The following is a 24754-nucleotide window of genomic DNA, read 5'->3' as shown; positions in this document are numbered from 1 at the left end:
TGTGTTGATTAGCTTTATATATAATAGCCAAATTGACTAGAATAGTCTAACATGAGTATATAACATTCAAAGTTACTTAATAAACAAACAAGCAGCAGTGACGCAAAAGACCACAATCATCATGTCAACAACAGCTCTCTGTATCATAGCAACGATCCTAACAACAGCTCTCTGTATCATAGCAACCATCCCAACAATAGCTCTCTGTATCATAGCAACCATCCCAACAATAGCTCTCTGTATCATAGCAACCATCCCCTCAGAAAAAAATGTTGAATTTATTCTATTTACGTGTGTCAACACTATTTCAGACAGTTAATTTTGATCTGAATTGGTCAGTTAAGAAATTATACACTAGTTTTGTTTTGAAATACATGTACTGTAAAAATGCCTTCACATATTGGTCATAAAAATCTGTATATTAAACCAAATAACTTTGGTATTAAGTTTGTTCATAACAAAATTGTTCACAAAGCAAAGAAATTATAAACCCAAACAGTAACAGAAAGGACCATTGGCACATGGCACCTACATTCATCAGCAAATGTTGATTGGATTACCACTCTATTACAGTTGTTTTGTACGTTGCATTTCATAACAATCACACCCAATTTGGAATTTGAATCTGGGGTATTTGATAATACATGGATTTAGTAAATGGAAATTGGAACTTGAAACAGAAAATTACATATTTTCACGAAGTTGAATTATTGTCGTTCAGGTATTCCATGTATAATGATTGCACCGTATTTCATATCTAATAAATGGATGGAACGATTTTTGTAATTGTCATGGTATCATTTTGAAGGTTTTACGATCATTTACAAAGATGTACGTCTCTTTCAAAAAATTTCAAGTGCAAAAAGAGCAGCTTCTAATCATTTACCAGTCTGGGAATTTGATCTATTGATCACTTTCATCATTACTTAACAATAAACATTTATTTTGATTTAAACCATTAAAAATTGTTCAATCTCCTTTTGTTATACATTGAATACCTTCAGGAAATAAATTTATATGAATTTACAAATGTTAGATTACGACACCACAGATTTGTAAATCTGCCTTTTACATCCAAATCTGACCTGGATTTCTCGAGAAGAACTTGGGTCAAAATTTAGATTTCAATTCTTTCAACAACAAAAAATCCAAGTCCGGTTTTGTTTTCATCAGCATTACTGCTGATCATGACAATGACATCCAATCTCAACATACCCCCACACAAAGTTCATCATTAGTAGAAGCATGCAGTGTAAAAATGACAAAACTCATGACGACATATACATTGTATATGCAATGTTAAATAAATGTATTTATGCTTTTGTACATGAAAATCCTGTGCTTCATTGCCTTGAAATCTAAATTTACATACAAAAAAATGTGATAGCAAACATTAAATCTTAAATAGAAGCATTTCACTACCCAAAAGACTAAACAATGTTGTAAATAGGTTCAAGTACACTTCTACCTGTATACCACTCGTCAAAATTATTAAAGCATTAAATATTTAAAACATTGTAAATGACTTGTAGGTAATGGCTAGTCTGATTCAGAGACAAAAACCAATATACTATACCATTCATGGACAAGCATGTAAAAATATCAATGTCCATGTATATAAACTTTTGTATAAATATAATATGTATATGTGCAAATACAAAGATAGAAAAATTTAAACATCCAACTAAAAAAAATTCTATTGTCAGATCTAAGCACAGCAGTTGTTCGTAGATATAATATTAACTGTATGTTTCAAGTTACAAGGACACTTCTACACAACCTTCCCTGTGTATATACATTTTAATAAATAAAATATAGCCCAGCAGTAAGTTGGTGTATACTATATAAAAAAGGACTAATGACAAAACATTAGAAATACTGTTTGCCCATGACATTTTGTTTTGCCAAATGTGAGCCTAAAGGGATCTAGAAAGTTTAAAGGTATCATATACATACTGTAAAAGGACAAGAAAAAGGTAATTTGGTTTTCGATTACTAGTAAAGGGTTCTCTGGTAATTGGTAAGCAGAGATGAAAAACATTCAGGATTCCAAAAATATATCAGCAGTATTCATTACAAGTTGGCAGCATTTGAGAGTCTCGGAGTCGGCCATCAGACCCGTTCCATATCGGTGGTATGAAGAATTCGCAGCCATAAAATGCCTGGTTTCTGCACAGATGCCTCTTTATCTTTTCCAAAAAGTTCATACCGAAAGACATGGCGACCATCATACTTGGACCTGTCTGACATCTTTATGGTACACGCAGCCATGAAGCGATCCCTCATCATGTTCAAATTCCAAATCTGCAATGCATATTAAAAGTAGGAACTGTTTGACCAATGTATGCATCCCCCAGTAAAGAACAGCAACTCTTTGATTCAAACTGCATTTCTTTTTTTTTCTTTTTTGTGTGTACACAAAATGTAGTACTGTCATCAAATATCCTCCACTGAATAAAAAAAAACCAGTTGTATTTTTAGCTCACCTGAGCTGAAAGCTCAAGTGAGTTTTTCTGATCAAAATTTGTCCATTGAGAATCTGTTAACTTTCCACATTTTCAACCTCTTATGAACCATTGGGCCAATTTCAATCAAATTTGGCAAAAAGCATCCTCAGGTAAAAACAATTGAAGTTTATTCAAATGGTCCCTTCCACGGGGAAATGATTATTTAAAGGGAAAGGCAACACAAAAATTTTTTACATGATAAATGATAGGATTAATTATATGATAACAATTTGTCATAATATTCTGTTGATATACGACCTCAATAAGCTTCAGTACTAATTTTAAAACGTTGAAAATTGAAAATCTGGCTATCTATAGAGGCTGCCATGATGCAGAACTCTTTTGTATTCAAGACCACAAAAATCAATAATTTTGATGTCACACCGTCTGTTCCGGTTTTGATGAGATTCTAAGATCATCAAAGATGTGCATGTGGTAGATTTTATGAATACATTGAAAATAGGTTGATGCCTTCCTGTCAAGCAGGTCTCCATATGAGTGAAAGATTCTTGAGAGGGATGTTAAACAATATTCAATCAATCAATCAATCCTGTCAAGCAGTTAATTACACTAATGTGAAGGGGAGATTGTGAAAAAAGTTGAGGTTTTTTCTCTCTCAAAATTCCTGACCCAACCAAGTCAACTGAAAAGAAAATACTATGTAAACTGTGGATCCATCATTTGCGTAATGACAAGTTGAGGTTCGAGACATTTGTATGAAGAAACAAGTACCGTCTGCCTGGTCTGTGACTTGACTAAACGTCTTCTTTACTTAATTTCTTTTTGCAAAAGAACGGGCTTAAATTTATACGGCTCCAAACTTAACTGTTCGTGACTTGTCATGTTTACAGTGCTGCTGATGAAATAAACTGGAATCGACAGTGTGACGTCATAAATTAAACTTCAATGGCTGATCTCTTAGCAGCGGGTAATTTGAAATATAAGATAGATTAATATTGATTTAATTGTTAAGCAAAGATTTTTGTTGTTAAAGACTGTCATTTATGATATCGGTAAGTAATACTGTAAACGTACTTTTTTCCACGGGTTCATAATTACGCGGAATCACAATATCAGTTTAATCCATGGGTAAAAAATTACGCGGATTCTTTGTATGATTACAAAGTACACTTTGTATGATTACAAAGTACGCTGTGACAAATTTCCACAGAAAATTTGTTACCGCGTTCATAGCGTAAATTAATACCACGCGGAAAAAAGTACGTCTACAGTATTCTATTCATAAAAGCAACAATGTGGTTAGGGTTGCCTTTCCCTTTAACAAAAGTAACATTAGGGCAGGTAATTCAGAAATATTTTCTTGAGAACCAACAAGACCAGAAAAGCAATGGGCATGAAAGATTTCTTGTATAGATTGTTTGTTCAAACCATGATTCCCTGAGCCAGAGTGGGGCTGTAATTAGGATTTCAAGTTTAAACTAGAAATGGACAAATAACCCCTGCTGGGTTTTCAGAAAAGAATTATGCTATCAAGTTATCAAAAGTGTTTTATCATTACAAAATCATGTCCACAGACAGATGGATGGACAGACAGTATGATTCGATCATACCCTAAACTAATGCAATAGTCTCTGAGAGAACATGTGACACACTCTAAAACAAAATGACTATGTCTATAAAGTTAAAAACATCTGTGAAATGAAGAAAACTGGTCAAATCATGATGAAAATATCAGATGCACATCTTTACATGGTGAAGTAAGTAAGTAAGTAATTTATTTCCAATTTTGGGCCCAGAGGGCATACAAAGAATACAAAGTTCATATACATAAATCATAAAAGAGTGATTATCCAAAAGATAGATGAAAAATAAAATTTACAAGTTCATGATAAATCAACTTTTCTTAGTAATGAACAGCTATATATGGTGAATGAAAAGTGTACAAATTTTCATAAAAATAAATGTGCTAGTCTCTCAGAACATGTCCAGACAAAATTATGTCTACAGACAGATGGACATGCTGATTCCAATATACCACCCCCCTCCCCCATCCTTTAAAATTCATTTGCAAGGGGATTGAATAGAATAGGAAATTCTTCCTGGTAAGAACCACAAAAATACAATTTATCAATTAATTTGCAAGCATTCTCACGTCAAATGAAGATTGTTAAAATCATGACCCAAAAGGCCTGGGTGGGGCCAAACTAGGCCTGAACTTGCCTTCAACCCTAGTTTTAAGCTAACCCAAAATATGACAAAGACAAACTTGGCCACACTTGAAGTTGATAGATTTACATCAGAATAAGAAATGTTCATCAAATTTTTTTGTAATTTGTCAAATCAATATCCATGAATCTTTACAAACATGGATACAAATTTTGAAAACAAGATGGGACTATTAATAGGGGCCAAAAACTGTAGAAAATCTTTGAAAATCTTCTCAATAGCTGCAAAGGCACATTATTTTCAAATTTTGAATTTTCAAATTTGATTCCGAGGACGAGATCATAATAAAGTTTTAAAGTTCTGAATGAGCAAATGCAACTACTCGTGTGAGCAATGTTGCCCATTTATCTGGATCATGCACAATACAAAAATTTAGAGTTTGAAGTAAGTAATATAATAACAACCAACCTCCACTGTAATTTCGTCATCTGGCTTCCTGTGATAAAATGTTACACGCTCATTGAACTCTGGGTTGACATTGTTTCTTATCACTCTGGTGGTGGCCTTTTTCTTCTCGCAGAAGACAACAACGTAAGGATCCGAAACTAAATGAAATCAAATGTATGCAAGTTAATAATGGCAGACACTTTCAACCTTTTTCAAGTTCTATTACATATAATAAATTCAAGATTTGAATTGGTCATTAAATTCATCAAGGTAGCAAATTCAAACCTTGCAAATGTTTCAATGCAGTCCTTAACTCTGTAGATAGTGGTAAATGTTTGCAGATTCATTTGTGTATGTATACAATATAATAATGTGGTACTGGGGGGGGGGGGGGGGGGGGGGGGGGGGGGGGGGTGGTGGTGGTGGTGAGTGTTGATTGCTTTAAAATATTGCTTACAATATGCTATAAGTATAATGAAATATATCATAATCAGCAAAAGCTAAAATCAGATACAGACTAACTAGAACTGTCCTAACTGGCTTGATACCCCACACAAGTTACATTGGATGGTGGGAAATAGGGAATTTGTGCTCCTTGAAGAACTAAAGTGTATATGAAAAGAGTGTAGAAATTTTCAGGGAAATCCATGCTCTAGTCTCAGACTCTCTTGAAAAATTTCTTCTTCACACACAGACAGATGAGTAAACAGATGAACAACAAACATAAAACATATGGACTGATGATTCCATTATACTCTCTCTTAAACTAATGCAGTTGTATCTGTGAGAGAACAAATTGTTACAAAATCTATAAGAAAATGACAAAATCCAAAAAGTTACAGAAAAAAGAAATGTAAAATGAAAATATCCTTGAATGTTAAAGAATCTCAATAAAAATGACAGGTGCATAACTTCATTACATATATAATATATATACACAAGGTTTGAATAAAATATGTTTATTGCTTTTAAGACTCTGGACAATGACAACACCCACTCAAAATGGAAAAAATATCCATAACTTCCTTGAATGTTTAAAAATATCAATCAAAATACATGTAGCAGGTGCACAATTTCATTATTCATAGAAAATATATATAAACGTAACTAGGTTAAGGGCTTCCATAGTAAAATGCACAATAATCATGGGGTGAAATTGCACCTCAAATTCACAGGTATCATTACACTTGTTACGGATAAACACCAAAACGACACTACCCATATATTGACTGTGACTGAGCTACTGTAAATTCCCCTCATGGTAATTTCCCATGTTGTCAGTTGAATACATGTATTACGTAACATTTTATTTTTGGAAAACAGCAAGAGGCCCAACTTGTGAACAAAAGTTCAGTATCATGCAGGTAACCAGCTGAATTTTTATTGATATATTCAGAAAGAAATAAAAATCCTTAACATGAAAAGTGTTGGGAGCAAATGCATACTCAAACTAAACATGCTACAAGTTATCAACATACATTTAGCGAATTACCAGGGTTGTCCACATTCCTCTGTACCATTAATATACAAGACAGAAATTGCTCCCTGCACTTTTCAAATGCATAAATATATCTAGATTATATTTCAGAAAAATTCATATTGTTTTTTGTAGCAGATGAATCAGAACTTTGCCACTGTTTCTGTAGTATGAGATTATTTATGTACATGTACATGAGGGGATTTTTAAATGCATCAGTCATTCAGATTAGGGGCGATTTCAAGGTCACAATATAATATGAATATCACCTTCATGCATACTATATACCGGTACTAAAAATATAAAATTATTTGATATCATAAAGGAATAATATATATAATCATTTGACAAGAAATGTTTTCACGTATACAGCTTATCACTTGATAACAGTAGTAAATAACGACAAAATATTATGACACTTTCCCTGCGATACATCTATCAGAACATGTACGCTGTGACGTACTTTTTCATTGTGACGTCATATGGTGCGAAGTGCACAGAGGTACATTTATAACAGCACTGTGATTTTTCTCGGATAGCCTTAACTCAGCTGCGAAGTGTTTTAATAAAATCTGTTCATCAGTGTTAAAGATATACTCTGGACAAATCATGTTGACAGACTGACAGACAGACAAGGTGATTCTAGTATACCCACCCCTAGACTTCGTTTGCAGGGGAGTATATAAATTCTGGAAATTATTTTGTTTACATATTCACTTCGTACACATTCTGTACAAAGAATAATTGGTGATAGTGAAGGAGTTTTTTGTTTTACTAACATCCATCTTTGTCCTGGACTTCCAGACCCTCTGCCTTGAGGATCATTATTTGTGTTGCAGCCACTTTTGGTTTCTTTGCTCCTATTCCGAGAAAGCCAGAACTAGGCGGTGGTGGTTCATCTAAGTACAGTTCCCTGTGAAAATCAATGTCTTATTGTTAGGAAAATTCATTCCACAAGCAATTTTCTGCTTAGTTTTTGGGGTGTTTTTTTTTAAAGATACTATGCTCCACAAGTCCTAGCAAATTTGATCTGACTTTTACACATGATTTTGACCTGTTCTAAAGTTTTGACCACGACTTTTAGTTCCCCTAATATGAAATCTTTCCCTTTTCTTCCTTTTAAAGTTGAGTCCAAAATGTATAGCCAAGGTAATTGTTACATACAAATAACAAAAAAGAGATGCCAAAAATATCACATTACCTCTGGAGCTTAAAGGTACCCAAGTAAAACATTTGGGGAAACTTTTTGCAAAAATCATCAACCTTAATTCCTTTAGACAATCCCTTGCATTTGGGTTTGTGAATCACATCAATTAATTTTTCTCAACAATTTAAAACAACATAAAAATCTACAATCTACATATTGCTGGTACAGACTTACTTAAGGTCTGGATTTTTGTCAGCATAAACTCTCAGCAGGAATCGACCAGGGCAGTTGGGTTCAAATGTAGAAGGTATGATGCAGTATCGCCCTTGTTGCAGTGTCAGCCGTGAGAACTGATTTCTGGCATTGCTGTATGTTCCTGAATGCACTTTCTCCAATTTATCATGCATACGATACTTTCTGTTAACGTCTGCCTACCAATATCATTTCTCAGATATTATGTTTGTAGGAAAGCCTTACATTCAAAATCATGATGAAATGCAATAAGACACATGCTGATCATATAATGTATCATTTTGACATCAAATCAGAGAATGCGATGTTTTATTTCCAGATGGAGTGTGGATATTCTCCTTTTCTAAAATTATTTGGTGAAAGAACTTTTGTCTTAAATTGCACAGTGAATCTTGTCTGATTTCATGGTTCGTACGGAATTTCAGTCATCAAATTCCATGACCTTTCCATGACCTCAAAGACAGACAACGGAATGATGACTATGACACAAATATGAAGTCTTCTTTTCACCACACGAAAACGACTTAGCAACTGCACTGTCAGGAAACATAATTTGAAAAAGTTTGTTCATTTGATTTGTATGAATTATGCATTGTTACTTCAAAATTTCAGCCTCTGACAGTTCATTCTCTCCAAATAAAAACGGTCATGTGGTTACTACGTGATTTGTTGACCTTGTTTCCGAATCAACTGCACTGTAAAGGTGGAACAGTTAAAGTTCTTTCATCTTTAATTATGAAACTACTCGAATCTTGTTGATCCACTTCTCTCTGAAGTTTAAGGCCTACATGTTTTGTTGAACGTCGATGTGAAGTCAGTGCCCCCACCCCCATGTTTGCCATATCTACCTCTGTCTATTACTCTTTACAGCACTGACCCACTTAAAACTTACGCTCCCACTCAGAAGAATAAACACATTTCCCAGGCATGACTCCGGTACATGTGCCATTACCTGTAGCACTCTTGTTCAATCGCACCTAAACACTTACAGCAATGGAAATTACTTTGTGTGCTAAAAATGTTGGCTTTCTTGGCAGATAAGGAAAATTCATTAGAATTGAAAAGTGTCAAAAATTTTATCTGCATAAATGATACACTTGATACCAAATTTTATCCACATAAATGACACACTGGTTAAATGAAAAATACCAAAAAAAGAAGTGCTAAGATTTCTAACTACAGTATATTTTTTACAAAAAAATCTGCTAAATATTCCCATCACCAAAATAACCCGATATATGGTATACCTCTAGCTGTCCAGTTACCTTCATTATATAGAAGCCTATGGTATCGTTCTCTTTTCCAAGTTCCTTATCAATTCTCTTGTCCCATTGCTCCAGGGATATCATAACTTCATCTTCCTCCAACTCAACATCAAATATAAACTGAAAAATGAAAACATTTTTCTTTAGTTAACAAGATGGTGTGATAATTCAAACCCCAGCTCTAGTTCCAAGCATAATCTCCTAAATAATGTGTTAAGGAGGAATTCCTCACCAGAGAAAACTGATATGGATGGAAAATGAAGAATATGTACAATGTTTTGAAATTGAAAACTTTAAATGGTGTCTACTACAATCTACAGATTGGCAGTAGACACATTAATCCACCGAGAGTATGCAGCTCGGTAAGAAAAAATTTGATATGTTGCTGATACTAGTATTTATTTTTCAGCTGTTGGGCTTTGTTTTATGAGCAAGAACAAATCAATATATATACCCTGTATATACAAATATATAAGTAAACATGAGGCTGCAAAATTTTGTATGGACCTGGAAAGACAACTGGAAATTGGTCCTATGTCAATTTCATACAAGTACAGATGGGTAAAATCTCTCCACTATATGTCCTTGTGCAGTACCTACCTGTGGGATTTCCCTATTGCAATGTCTACCTGTACAACTTCCTTATTGCAGTACCTACCTGTACAACTTCCTTACTGCACTGTGTACCTGTGGGATTTTGTTTTGTTTGTCTACCCATTGGGCTTCCTTTTACAAGTCTGCCTGTGGGACTTTTGAAGATTTTTAACAGTGCCTACCTGTGGGTTGCTAAGAAATGATGAGTAATTAGGACAGCCTCCACATTTCTCATTCTTCCATTCACCAAATGCTTTCCCCTCCTTCCAGGATTTGTGGAAAGTGATCAGAGACGTGTTTAGAATGTGACAAATGTCCATAGACTTAAAATAGGTCATAAAGTCATCAAAAGTCATCCTGTAAGCAAAAGACACAACACTTTGATAAACATGAACAAAAAAAAGTTGTCAGAAGACAATATAGACAGCTCGATCGCCACATGACTCTCCTTACACTCAAAGGTTGGAAAGATATAGCCAGGGTTAAAATTTTTGAAAAGTTGGTCAAATGTGAAGGTCACTAAGTCAAGTCCTGGTACCATATGAAATCGCTGGTCAAGAGGAATCTATATGTGAAATATCAACACCCTATCCCCATTGGTTCAAAAGATATAGACAAGGTTAAAAAATTTGAAAAGTAGGTCAAAGTCCAAGGTCACTAGGTCAAAAGTCTTGGTACTAAATAAAAGCCCTGGCAATGAGGAATTTATGTGAGAAATATTAAACCCCTATCCCCCTTGTTTCAAAAGATATATAGCCAAGGTTAAAGTTTTTCACATAATGTGTGACGCCGATGCCAGCACTGACACCGGGGTCATGACAATAGCTCTCCGGACATTCAAATGACATTCCCAGACATACTCCCATTATAAACATATTGCTCACTTCTGAATATCAATCTCAAACAGAAATAAATAGATTACAAAACATATAAATATGGAATTGTCATAAAAATGTTCTTATTTCTCTCATATCTATTTTTATTTTACTTCATGTACCTACCAGAAATCCCCATCTTCATCAAATGTGAGACCCATATCTCTTTTTTCACTGGAACTGACTTTCTGCCATTCTGGAGATCTGAATGTAACATACTGAACTGTGAGTTCAATTCTTATCCTAAGTAAGCATACATTGTACACATATAGAATATCTTATCCAAAGTAAGCATACATTGTACACATATAGAATATCCTATCCTAAGTAAGCATACATTGTACACATATAGAATATCTTTTGATTTATGGATTACACTAAATATTTCTTGGCATCTCTTCCCCCTTAAGTTTACAATGGAAAATTATGTACCATGAAAAGTTCATTCTAAGAGAGGGGGATACCCATAATCCTAAAATAAAGTGTACATGTACAGTGAAGACATAAATATTTTGATATAGCTTGAAGATGACACATTTTCACATTCTCCAATATCAGGTGGAACCACTGAAACTTCAGACATGCTTTCCTAAATCTGTTATCTGGCACATGCACTCACCCATCACTCCAGGCACCCTTCCACTCCGTTCCGCCCCAAGGATTGCGACATCGAATCATGAGAATTTTTTCTTGGTTGAAGTGAGCCATCAGTCCCTTTCCAAGTCTAACCTTTTTCACAGCAGTAACACTGTACGCATGCCCTTTGATCAAACCACATGATAACTGTGCCTCCATATCACTGGCACTCGTAACCTACCAAAAAACAGCTACGTCTATACCACACTTCACAGCAGGAATAATGCATCTTTCGTTATTGTGTATACAAATAGTACTAACTGCACTGGTAAAAGTATCTCACAGTAGCTACATTTACTATCTGATTTTTCCCATGCACTTATTTTTTTCATTCATGCAAAACTTTGGTGTGTCCATGTGATAGCACATTCACTTCTCACCTGAGTGAACCAGGTTTAATCCTTGTTATCAGCAGTGGTTGTTTGCAAGAGAGAATGGTGGTCACCCACTTAGACATGTGAGTTTTCATCGTTTACTCCCACACCGATGACCAGGGCTCACACCAATGACCCTCACACCAGCATCTGTGTAAACCACACTAAGGACCCCATTGGAATTAGCTTTTGACCATTCATGGGTTATCCTCGTATCTTAGCTATCTTCATTTTATTTTAATATCATATATCTTTTTTTTAAAAATCACTAGTACTTACAATGTACAACAAAACAGCCCTATAATTTTAGAAATAAACCATCTTTGATAAAAAAAAAAAAAGATCTCTTGGAAATAAACTCCTCTAAATCCCTTACAGGTACACCTAAACATTAAAAATGTGCCCCAGCAATAACTGTCATTCATATCAAACCTTATTCATCATTTCTGACAATCAGAGGTCTGAGTTAAATCTAACGCGTGTAATTGGTCATTTTTCCTGTTCTGCGTGTAATGAGCTGCTGAGGCTCCACTGATTAATACTGACGGTATCGATGGAAGAGAAAACCACTGAATATTGTGAATACTGCAAAAAATATGATGAGTGATCTCACGATTTGTACTTAACAGCATCAGCAGTTTACAATGTCATTTGGATTAAGAAGTTTTCTAAAACTCTGAATTTGCATGATCAATGACTTTATCATCAATTATCAAGAAACTTCAGTGCCAAAAATAGATATTGCTAGCACAATATCTTTTTAATCTTGAAACAAGATGTGTTTGTGAAACACAAATGCCCCCGATAATGGCCAATTCCAAAGATGGCCAAGGTCACAAGGACAAATATCTTGGTACCAGTAAAAAGATCTTGTCACAAGAAATGCTCTTGTGCAATATCAAAGCTCTTATATTTACCATCTACAAGTTATGAACAATGTAAATTTTTTTTAAACTAGGTCAAATGTCAAGATCAAAAAGTTTAGTACCAATGGAAAGGTCTTGTCACAAAAAATAATCATGTGAAATATCAAAGCTCTAGCACTTACTGTTCAAAAGTTATTCACAAGGTTAAAATTTTCAAAAAGTATGTCAAACTCCAAGGTCAAGGTCATGGGGTCAAAAATGTTGGTACCATTGGAAAGGTCTTGTCACAAGGAATACTCATGTGAAATATCAAAGCTCTAGCACTTACTGTTCAAAAGTTATTAGCAAGGTTAAAGTTTCAGACAGAATGACAGACAGGACAAAAACAATATGCCCCCCAATCTTCAATCTCGGGGGCATAAAAATACATGTTAGAAATTTACAGCTTCGTGAACCAACCCAATTTACATGTAGAGTGCTCAATTCGGGGACAGCCACAAATGCCTAAAGGATTCACCATTGTAACTCAGTATGTTTAAGGTAAAGAATCTCATGATGTAGAAGGAAAGGAGAGAATGCATAGCTAGATCAGAAATCTAACCTGGGACCCCTTCATAACTAATCAGGTGCTCTAATCACTGAGCTATCCAGGCCGATATCCATGCTCAGCCAATTCTACTAAATTCCCTCCTCCTAAAATAGTCGTTGACTCATGGACAACAACACAAGTTCACCCCTGCCTGGACTTACTATAATGCCCAAACAAGGTTGTCCATGGCACTATCTTTAGAAAGAAAGGGGAAAATGTATGGATGAATCGGGAATTGAAATAGGGACCCCTGTATAAACAAGCCAATATCCTAAGTTCACCAATTCCACAACACTATCTATAATAACAGACAACATGACTTAAACATTCACCGGAATAGCAGCACTGATCAGGGAGTGGTGCTCCTTGGATTTACGGAGAATTTTGAACAATTTGACTTTATCTTCCTCCGTCTTCACGAATTCTGTCAGCTCGAACCCTTCCCCAACACCCCCTGTCATGTCCACCATCGCATCCTTGGCTTGTCCTCCTTTTAATGATTCATAATCTCCAAAAATTCTGCAACAGACCACAGAATAGATCATAAACCACTTATTTCAGTAGGTATTATCTACTGTTATTTTGGTATAATATGTCTTAACTTTTCCAGTCTCACTTGGGGTCAATGCCATCAACATCTCTTTTACAAACTGAATTCGTAGTTTTATAATACAGTGAGCTGAACTTTAAGGGAGAGTAACTTACTTTGCATAAGCTTTTTCCAGCAGCGCTGACCAGAATTCATTTTTGCTGTGGGACTGTACATAGACGAGTTCCCCATTCCTGGTCGGGAGACGGTCGTCTATGACAACATCTATCCATTCACCCATCTGCCAAAATCTGAAGTGAAATATACCAGCATATTTGTTGTCCTTAGTCCATTCTTGTTCCTCGTAGTCTGGTACAATCTACAAGTATCAAATAATGACAGACTATGTAATAAGCAAAAGAGAAAAAGGAAGACATGTTTATGCTACATTTATTGAATTTTTAAAAATCATTTGAATTTTCGTTTATTATACATCTAATATGTGATTTAAGAGAAGCTGTTCTATGGTGATAAAACCATTGTTACCTTTTTCAGCAGTGATTTATCCTCAGCGATACATGAACAGGCTGCCACAAACCAACAGTTTCCCAGAGAACCCTGGGCAAAATCATCAGCACTAGCACCAGCATCAAAGAATTTAGGGTCACTCGATATTTCCTGTAATATACACAAAAGTGAATACAATATTCATGCGATAAGTATGGTATACATGTTATATCAACAAAGAAGTGTTTCAAGGGACAAACTATGACATCAATATATGTAGAACTAAAAATAAATGTTTGACTCATGAATTTTGTTTCTGACTTTAAAGCTTGTTTTGATAATTTTGTACCTACTTCTTAATTGTTTCCTTGGGCTACTGGACAAATGCTTTTATCATAATTTCAAAATTTGAATTCTTTCTAGAGTATCCAAGCCATCAAATGAATACTTCTCTATATGGACTGCATGTAACTGAGTCCCTGTTGCATTGTGCTATTTTTACTCTGACAGACACATTAAAAAAAATTGTTCAGTTTTAAATTCACCAAAAACTATCTATTATGTACTGCTTTAAAGGTAAATAGTGAATTAAAATTTCCAAGTTTTGTATTAACTCATTTATGATTTTTATTTGTTTTGTAAACATCTTTCCTTCAGCTGATTTTGTGGTCTCATCCCAAGGACAGCCCCATTTAGTCACTTCTTACCAAACACCTTATACCAAATCCCCTACCCCTGGGATCGTCAAATTTATAATTTTGGTACAGGACTACCTCTTCTTTCTAAATATCCATTTAGTTGCAATTTAGTATCAATAGCACTAAAGAAGATGTTATTTAAGTGTTTTACACATAAATACTACATACTAAGTTTGGCCCCGTCCTGGCATCAGAACCCCTACCCCGAGGATAATGAAGTTTTCCTTACACATGTGCGGTTGTAGAGAAGAAAATTAATGAAAATTGGTCAATTTTTGGAAGATTTTGCCCCGCCCCTAGGGCCCAAGGAGTGCAGGAGTCCTGAAATGTACAATTTATGTTGACCTTGTCCTAAAGATGCTGCATACCAAATTTGAAAAGAATTGAAATAGTAGTTATCAAGAAGAAGTTAAAAATGTTCCATTGTTATCGTACAACGGACGACGCATGACAACCAATTGCAATAGGTCACCTGAGTTAACTAACCTCAGGTGATCTAAAAACATTTCAAAGGCAACAACTAAAAATTCATTGATAATCAAACTTAATTATCAAACTTGACTAAAAATTCATTAATTATCATATGCCCTTGTAGACGGATATGGACTTTCATAATAACAAATTTCATCTAAGGATGCTTTGTGCCAAGTTTGGTTCCCTATACATTCGCATGTAAAAATGTTATCCTCTATGGTGGCCCAATCCTAACACCAGGGGTCATGATTTTTACAAACTTGAATCTCCACTATGTCAGGAAGCTTTCATGCAAATTTCAGTTTTTCTGTCCCAGTAGTTCTTGAGAAGATTTTTAAATGACCATACCCTAATTTTGCATTTTTGAGATTATCTTCCCTTTGAAGGGGGCATGGCCCTTCATTTGAACAAACTTAAATCCTCTTCACCTAAGGTTGATTTGTTCCAACTTTGATTGAAATTGGCCATGTGAATCTCCACTTTTCTGGCCCAGTGGTTATTGAGAAAAATTTTTTTTAAAGATTTTCTTTATATATTCGTATGTATAACATTGATACCCTATTGTGGCCCCCAACATACCCCCAGGGATCATGATTTTAACAAACTTGAATCTGCACTATGTCAGGAAGCTTTCATGTAAATTTTAGCTTTTTTGGTCCTGTGGTTCTTTTTTAAATGACTTCCACCTCATTTTTGCATTTTTGTGATTATTTCCCATTTGAGGGGGTATGATCCTTCATTTGAACAAACTTGTTGCCAAGTTTGGTTCTGGTGAAGAAGTTGAACATGTAAACAGATTTTTAAATAACCCCACACTATTTTTTGTGATTATCTCCCCTTTGAAGGGGCCATGACCCTTCATTTGAACAAACTTGAATTCCCTTCACCCAAGGATGCTTTGTGGTTCTGGAGAAGAAGATGAAAATGTGAAAAGTTTATGGACAGACAGACGGACAGACAAAAGGTGATCAGAGTAGCTCACTTGAGCTTTCAGCTCAGGTAGGCTAAAAAGCAAAAAGGAACATCTGCACTGGAGAGATTACACAAAGTTGATAATGGGAGAAAACATGTTTCGCATGTCCCCGACTGATGAAAAATTTGCAATTACTAGCGAAAAATAAGTCGAAGCTTAGCTGAGTTCACTTGCCCCAGGTCTTCTCCAAACGATATCTCTGGGAGCATAACCAGTGTATGACAGAGAGCTTGCCACTGGGGGAAACACCGGGTCTTCAAAAAGTCGTCCAGCGCTCACACATTCCTTCTTCAGATGACTGTACTTCTGGTTTTTGTAAGGGGTGGCTGATTCAAACAGTCCAGAGATCATTCTACAGGGGAAAAAAGTTGTGCTTACAATAATTTGAAAATGACATTACCTATGAATATTTATATCCTCTGACCCGATTTGATCCTAGTGGGTTATTCTTGACATTACACACTTGGGTGTGTTATAGCTGCAGTTTTGTAGCCTCCTGGTCATAAAAATTGGGATGCATGGTATATATTATATGAATAAATATCACAAAGCCGATCGAGTATATATACTTGAGTAGTTTCTTAACTTCTGGGGTATAATGAATATTGCTTTAATTACATATGTACTTCATTGTGTATTTGTGTAACTAAGCAATATTCATTATACTAGGACTGAAGAAATAAACAGACTAGATAAGAATACTCAATGGGCTTTATGATAATGGTAGACGGTGCTTATACAGAAATACGTTAGCTTTCAGTTCACAAACACAAAATACAGCATTCTGCTACTCAAATACAATGTTGTTCCATGTACTTATAATTAAATAATTAATTAATACTATACCTAAATGAGAGACACAAATAATGCTATTCTCTTGAGAGAAGTCGAGAGGCATAGCCTTCATCAACTTCTCTTCGCAAGATTCATGTTTCGATTCTGGAAAACGTGTAAATGCCGGAGTCGGTGACGGTTTATGCTTCGACCGACGTTTCGACTCAGATGTGTCTGGATTTATGCAATAGACAACTTGTTTTCAAACATTTAACAGTAATGCACAAAGCTGTCACAAGTAAATCAACACTTACTTGCTTTTTATCCATTTTCAACATGCCCCTATCCCGGGTTTAAATCACAACTCTGATCACATCAGCCTGCTTTTCTCTTAACTGTCCCCTATTGTGACAGCTCTCAAGACCAGTTAACGTAAACCTGGGACAGGTTTTTGTGTAAAATAGGATTGAAAGAAAGTAAATTATGCAGCTTTTGTAATACATATGAAGAGACAATATGTCATATACTTTGGGAGTGTCCCGTTGTTCAAGACTTAATCAATATATTCTATGAGTATTGTCAGACAAGGGGAATTGTTATTCCAAGAAATCCATTAATCTTTGGACTAAACCTCGACCCTAAAACCAGTGGAACATACTTAATCTTTCTGATTTTTAAATCATATATTTATTAGGAAGCGCTGTTTGAATGAAAAACTATCTATTCACGAATTACTTATACTAAGATATAAAAACACACATTTCAACATTGAAATATATGGCTACAAAAAACTGTAAACTCGAAGATTTCAAAAAGAAATGGGAAACTTGGACAAATATTCTAAATATAAAGCACTGATAGCATTTTACAACAAAACATACAGACTCTGACTATTTGAATTCTTGACACTAAGGATTTATCTTGTATATAATCTCAATGCTTCTAACTATGACAACTCTTATTATTTAATTACCTCCAATTTATGACAGCCTAACATTTACTTTCCAACCATGACAACCTTACTCTCTCTCTCTCGTATATTGTTATATGTACATTGAGTTGAATTCACTCAGTGTTATGCTTAATGACTATATTGCATTGTGTTGAATTTTCAAATAATTATTACCAAGAAAAAAATGAATGCTTGCGAACTTCGAAGAGAATTCGATAAAGGCTATGCCTTTCAACTTCTCTAAAGAGAATAAAATAATGCTTGAAATTTTTCTTTTAATGCAACTTTTACAATGCATGATGTTATATATAGCAAATATTGGCTGCTTTCAATTTACAACTGGACTAGAACATCACAGAAGAAATAGGAGAAAAGATGGGAAGTTCTTTGACATTCTGACATTTAGATCTATAAGGAAAACTTGCCTTGGCAGTATACGGATTAATTTCTTCAAAAATTTTCAATATCTAGGGCCTATCCCTAAAGCAGAGACATATGTACATGTCCCTACCTGAAGTAAAGAGTTCATGGGGAAAAAAACCGGAAAAACCCCCCACATATTTTTGGAATTTTTTTCAGACAAATGCTGATTACATAATAATCCCACTCAGCTCTCGGTTCTCCGACCAAGATGCTTGAGCTGAGCTGAGGAAACCTACGACCAAGGAGGAATATAAACAAATGGCTCACACTAACTGATGTCATTTTATAACAAACTATTTTTCTGCAAATGAACAATATACGTATATATAGTGACTTACCCTGATAAGTTGTCCATTTTCAGTTCTGTGCGAGGATGGCTTCTTTCATGTTTGGTACCAAAATTGGAAATGTAGGTGGTTACGCCCCTTTAATAGTTGTCCTAGTGTTTTCGTCCCAAGTGGTTTCGCCCCCACGTGGTATCGCCCCATATTCTTGTTCAGTACGACTAATTCATTCCTTGACTTTATATCTGTGAAATGTTTAAGCGAAGTTTTTAATGTTCGAAGATACTACTTTTTGAATATCTTAAAAGTTAACTTTGCAAGCATGCTTTATATATTGTTACAAGTTTCCAATTTTGGACTCACTGAACTCACTGAATCGAAAACTAGTGGGGGGGGGGGGGGGGGGGGGGGGGGGGGGGGGGGGGGGGGGTTAACTAACGTCTTTTGACTGAAATTTCAGATTTCCTTTTTCCCTTTCTGCCAATGTCGTAAGGACACTACTTGATAAAAACAAAGTTGTTAAACTTATAAGCCAGGCCCCCGGGATCACGTAACAATCTCCTGTAAAATGTTCTTACTATTTTAACCTGAAGCCCTTAATTTATTTGCAGACACTAGGAATTTGACGAAGCGATATTGAATAACAATTTTATTTTGGAATCATTGACTTAGGTTAAATCATTTCATCGCAATATTCAAACTTTGACTTAATTCAGCTTTTTTTTAAAAAATATCCTGGGGCTAGATATTTTGAATGAAAATAACAACAACAAAAATTTAAAGAAATCATTTTCATAAATATCGCGTTTAGTGTAATTAATGTACATGAACCGATGACTTCAATACATGAAATACATTAAGATTTATTTCCTTCTAATATATCATACAGAGAAGGACTCGGAACTAATAATTCAGCATATTGCTTAGCAAGTTGTAGGATAGAGGAAATCTACCGAGTTCTGAAATAACTCTAAAAGTTGATGCTTTCTTATGAACACCCAATATTTGTCTACAAAACATAATATGCAATTTTTCACATTTTGAATTTTTCAGAATATTGATTACGCTTTTATCTTTTCTAAACTTGGATGAGAATGGGTTGAAAGATACCCAAATTTCACTACCATATAAAAGGACAGGAGTAATTGTGTGGTCAAAAATATGTATAGCTACGTAAGTTCCAGGATTGTGAGATAAAAAGTGTTTGTTCAACTTAAAGAAAGCTTTCATTGCTTTTTTTGTACAATTCCGTTTGTGCAAGAGTGAAAGATCCAGAAGCTGTGAAATGAATTCCCAAATATTTGTATTGTTGAACACAGTCAATTGTGTTACTGTCAAACATGACCTTTTCCTGAATAAATCTGCCAGCCTTGTTAAAAATAAGTACTTTGGTTTTAATGGGATTTACAGATAAGCACCAGTCATTACAAAACTTGTTTAGATTATCAGGTCTTTTTTTGAAGACCTTATAGTGAAGTAGATAGAAGTACAAGGTCATCAGCATATACTAAATTATTAACAGACTGATCATTTAGAAAAACACAATCACTGGTATCTTGGAAGTAATTGGGCAGATCATTGATCAAGATTTTGAATAAATTTGGGCTTAAATTATCTGCTTGTTTCACTCCAAGTGTTACTGGATTACAAAATTGTTACCGTACATCTAATTGAACTAATGCTGACTTCATACATTTTCTTAACAATATTGTAAAAGAGGTTACCTATGCCTAGTTCTAAAAGTTTAAGTTTAACGCCAGTGTGTATTTCAGCATCAAAGGCTTTCTGGAAATCAATAAACAGGAATATACTCCTCCATCTTTGGAGTTACAGTAGTTATTAATATATTTATATCACTAAGTCCTCTTTCATAGTCTGCAAAATGTAAGGTGTAAGTATTGATTTTAATGTAACTTTATAAATGTGAGCAAAAATTGACAGCCATGCACCTGATGAAAATGGTTCCTCTCATGTCTCCTCAGCGAGAGCCCCACCCCCCACCCCCCTGTGTTGATAAACGGAGGTCTGTGCACCATATCGGTCTGTTCTTGGGATGGTGCTTGACTAGAACTCTCCACAGAGTTTTCGTTCCCGGGTGCACCGAGTATATCCCAACATATCGGGTGTATGCTATGTTGTGACCGGGGTGTAGGCTAAAGAAGGGACAATGAAGATGGCCGAGGTCCGTTTGTTGTATATCTCAATTTATAGATATATTTTGCAGGAAAGGATATGGTTACGGAAGAAAGCCAAACTTACCCCGATCGTCGGAATTGTGTTGAGGTGTTTGATAAAACTAAAAAGTGTACAGTGATAATATTTGTTTCCTTATATTCCTGAATTATATAATGCTTTCTTCCGTAGCCTACACCCCGGTCACAACATAGCCTACACCCTACATGTTGAGGTACATTTGGTGGGGTGGGACCAAAATTATCATAATGACTTGTATTTATCAACATCATATACAGTTTATATTTCAACATGATTAACAGTTTCAGGACATTGTTTCCCATCCATATCTGTTATTTCCTTACAGAAAATGAATCATTTAGACTAGTTGTGAAATAAAGAATGATGCATGAACTTCTGTTGTTCCTCCTCGATCATTTCCGACAGAATTTATGAAGTCAGCTGAGAGCTTTATATGGTACGTTGACTTCTTCTGGGTGATAATTTTGGCTAAGACGGTAACTGCATAATTAATATGGGATTTTCCGTTCTAAACAATCGAGCAAAACTGGAAAAAAAAATGTCCAGGTTGTTTGTGGTACCTATAGACCTATATCAAAGCTTAAACAAGTAGGCCTATTTTGTATAGGCGAAGTCGATTACGTAGATGTGTTGTTTTCATATATGCTTTCCAAAAACCTAACTAGTATCTAAAAGATACGTCGAATAGGCCGGAAATAAGTTGCTTATCGGGGACGTTTCACCAAATATCTATAAATAAAATCTCGCGAGAATCTGTTCCTTAGATTCTTTATGACGTCATAATAACATACGTCATACCATTGCTGAAGAGTAGCTCAGGAGTGTTGAAAAATATTCCCGAAGGAAAACATTGAAAATGATGTAAGTTTTATGTTCGTTTATACAAACGTTTGCTCTCCTTACAAACCATTATCATAAATGCAGTTAAACATGTCTATCTTGTTTTTTTGTTTTTTTTTGTTTTAGACTTCCATCAATAGCAGAGGAGAGATTTTACATTGATAAGGCTGGTGTGTCAAGTTCCTTTCAAGACGATCTTTCCTTTGGTGGTAAATGAATATGATGCTTCAGTGATAGGCTAGTTTCCTTTGAGTGATTAAATGCTAGTAACATAGTTTTTAATTATTAATAATAATATTCTTGATTTTGTAGGATGGGCAGAAAACAAGACCCGGGGAGCACAGTTTGCTCAAGATACATGTAGTGATGTCAGGTAAATCTCTTATTCTAAATCTAGAGGGATATTTACCCCCTCCACCACACACTCTTGGTATAATTTACGAAAATCACATTGCACGCTAAAACTGGCTGGAGTTAATACAACAATTTCATATATTTTCAGTTCCTGGTTGAAAACATGTCAGGAGAACTTGAAAAAAATAGACGCATTTCAGAAACAAATAGCCAAGAGAAGAATTTCTTTTGATGCAAGAGATGGGTGGGAAGTAAAGGAATTTACACTTTTTGAAAATATGTTCGAGACAGAAGAAAAATTAAAGTCAGTCTGTCACCAATTCCAGAGGATCACATCAACTATGGAAGACAGGGTACCACTGAAGGATCTCCGCAACCAAAGGATGCTGGCTCATAAGACACAGGCAAAACTGCGTCCACAGGCAAAACGTACAAAACAGTGTCCCAAGGAGGTAAAATTGCCACCTATCAAACGTTGTCTCGGCAGACTGAGAGCAACTACAAAAGACTCTGACCGTCAAATAAACACGGTTCAGACTGCTCTTCAGCCAGTTGTACATAGGCCTGGAGCTGAGCCCGACGTTAAAAGAAGTTCCCAGACAGCAGCAAGACCAACACTGTTACGCAATGATCACACGAGGAGCAAGCTGCCTGTCAGAGATGAACGTTTAGCAACGAAGGAGTTTATATCATTCAAACTCCCAAAGAAGAATTTTTCATCGCAACATAGTAAATTACCCTTACGTAATATGAAAGTTGCGAAAGAACTGGATTCTCCACAGAAAACAAAACTCCCGTCCTCAAACATAGGAGCTATGCGTTCAGGTAGTTTAAATTCTGGAGAGGAATTTAAAGCTGTTACAAAGCCTTTTCACACAATGAGTAATCCATTCTTACCCATTCCTCCAATCGGGGGTCGCGGAGTGAGAACATCCACAAACTTACGGATGAGACATTTCAATCATCAGTAAGGCCATCATTAAAAATATTTTTGTTTGATGTACTCCGACCCACATTTTTCAAGGTGGGTCGGTAGGTAGGTTTTTTTTGGTTGTTTTTTGTTGTTGTTTTTTTTGGAATGTCATGAATTGTTTTTTTATACTTTCTTTTAAAATAAGGAGATTTTTCTATTTTTCAAGGGAATGAAATTTTAAATTGCTGAAAAAAAAATTGACGGGTTGGTCGGAGTACATCAAACAATTCCATTTTCATTTTTGGCCCAAGTTTTAATGTACACTTGTACTATTATATAGTGCCGTGGATGCGTGGAAATGCTCTTTAGGTCATATCATTGTGAAGATTGAAATGCTTAATTGTTTAAAGATGATTTTTGTTGCAATATTATGCCATCATGCCAATATTTTCATGTAATAAATATTTTTTAAACCATGTGCGTTTTGAGTGTATTATGGTACATTATTCTATGAAGTGTAACAGTCTCAAATTAGATATGGATACTGACTGAACTAGTTTTTGCATTGGCACTCTGATGAACGTATTTGTGTGTCAGCTTGGTTTTCCTTGGTTGGTTGTATATTGTTTAACTTCACGCTCGAGATTTTTTCACGCATACGCATGGATACACCACTACAAAAGAATCCGGGTAGGGCCACGTAGTTCACTATCGCACCATCGAAGTTTGGGTCGATTACGATGGCGCGATATCGTTATAAAACATCGCTACATCGGCATCGCATCATCGTCATCGCAGTATCGTTCCACCGCACCATCGCTATCGCACCATCGTCATCACACCATCGATCCAAACCGCGATGGTGCGATAGTGAACTACGTGGCCCTATCCGGATTCCATACTTACGGCCTTTGAGCAGCGAGGGATCTTTGTCGTGCCACACTTGCTGTGACACGGGGTCTCCGTTTTTGCGGACCGCCCCATTTAGTCGCCTCTTATATGACAAGCAAGGGGTACTGAGAACCTATTATTGTTTACTAGTATATGATATACAAAAGTTTTGAACACAAGTTCTTATAAACTTGCGAGGTTCCCACCGTAATATGATAAATATTATAATTGTCATAAAGCATGGTACGTAGCGCAAAAAGTATATGCATACATATACAAATACAGGTACTACACATGTATAGACGCATATCATTTTCATGTATATACACACATATACACATACTGGTAGTGTTACATGAAATATATTTTACTTATGTGAATATATTAGAATTCAGAATAAATTTCTGCACACCAGAAAGTATTTTGCTGTTAGTTTCATGATCGAAATATTCGTTACCTCAAAGCGAGAACCGTGAATCAATAATAGACCATTCTTTTATTTGAAATAGTTAGTCGAACAGAGCATTTTTTGAATTTGAAACTCTTTTGCAAAGAAAGAGAAGATGACATGTATCTTCCAGTGGCGTAGGTACATTGTAGCACTGTAAGCACGTGCTTACAAATATTTTCGTTAAATCGTTATTACATATTATGAAAAATGTCCCCAGACCCCCTGCTTACAAATATTTCAAACCTAGCTACGCCATTGCCTTCTATTCTCCACAAAGACAATTTAGATAATCAATATTTTTTCTGTGCAAGTCATAATACA

At 35.4% G+C, this 24754-nt stretch overlaps 2 protein-coding genes across 2 annotated transcripts; one reads left to right on the top strand and one right to left on the bottom strand.

Moving 5' to 3' along the window:
- LOC125680787 (calpain-5-like) lies at window positions 1-18937 on the bottom strand. Its single transcript, XM_048920556.2, has 13 exons — window positions 18825-18937; window positions 16512-16689; window positions 14232-14363; window positions 13862-14064; window positions 13489-13675; window positions 11311-11504; window positions 10818-10895; window positions 9999-10173; window positions 9223-9342; window positions 7940-8136; window positions 7338-7471; window positions 5103-5239; window positions 1-2304 (listed from the first exon to the last, which is right to left on the bottom strand). The coding sequence occupies exons 1-13, from the start codon at window positions 18839-18841 to the stop codon at window positions 2113-2115; spliced, it is 1944 nt and encodes a 647-aa protein (XP_048776513.2). The 5' UTR covers window positions 18842-18937; the 3' UTR covers window positions 1-2112.
- A 1791-nt stretch (window positions 18938-20728) lies between these two features.
- Window positions 20729-24044, top strand: LOC125680191 (uncharacterized). Its single transcript, XM_056153549.1, has 3 exons — window positions 20729-20793; window positions 21951-22033; window positions 22224-24044. The coding sequence occupies exons 1-3, from the start codon at window positions 20729-20731 to the stop codon at window positions 23147-23149; spliced, it is 1074 nt and encodes a 357-aa protein (XP_056009524.1). The 3' UTR covers window positions 23150-24044.
- The last annotated feature ends 710 nt before the right edge of the window (window positions 24045-24754 follow it).

The sequence above is a fragment of the Ostrea edulis genome, chromosome 2 (genome assembly GCF_947568905.1).
Source record: "Ostrea edulis chromosome 2, xbOstEdul1.1, whole genome shotgun sequence".
NCBI classification, from domain to species: domain Eukaryota; kingdom Metazoa; phylum Mollusca; class Bivalvia; order Ostreida; family Ostreidae; genus Ostrea; species Ostrea edulis.
This window is presented reverse-complemented; position numbering and strand designations above follow the sequence as displayed.

Coding starts and splice junctions, on each gene's coding strand:
- LOC125680787 (XM_048920556.2), bottom strand. Junction 11,505..13,488: donor TGATCAGTGCTGCTATTCCG/GTGAATGTTTAA, acceptor GTTTTTTGGTAG/GTTACGAGTGCCAGTGATAT. Junction 5,240..7,337: donor AGTCCAGGACAAAGATGGAT/GTTAGTAAAACA, acceptor GATTTCATTTAG/TTTCGGATCCTTACGTTGTT.
- LOC125680191 (XM_056153549.1), top strand. CDS start 20,729: ATGGTTCCTCTCATGTCTCCTCAGCGAGAGCCCCACCCCCCACCCCCC. Junction 20,794..21,950: donor CCCTGTGTTGATAAACGGAG/GTCTGTGCACCA, acceptor TTTTTGTTTTAG/ACTTCCATCAATAGCAGAGG. Junction 22,034..22,223: donor AGACGATCTTTCCTTTGGTG/GTAAATGAATAT, acceptor CTAAATCTAGAG/GGATATTTACCCCCTCCACC.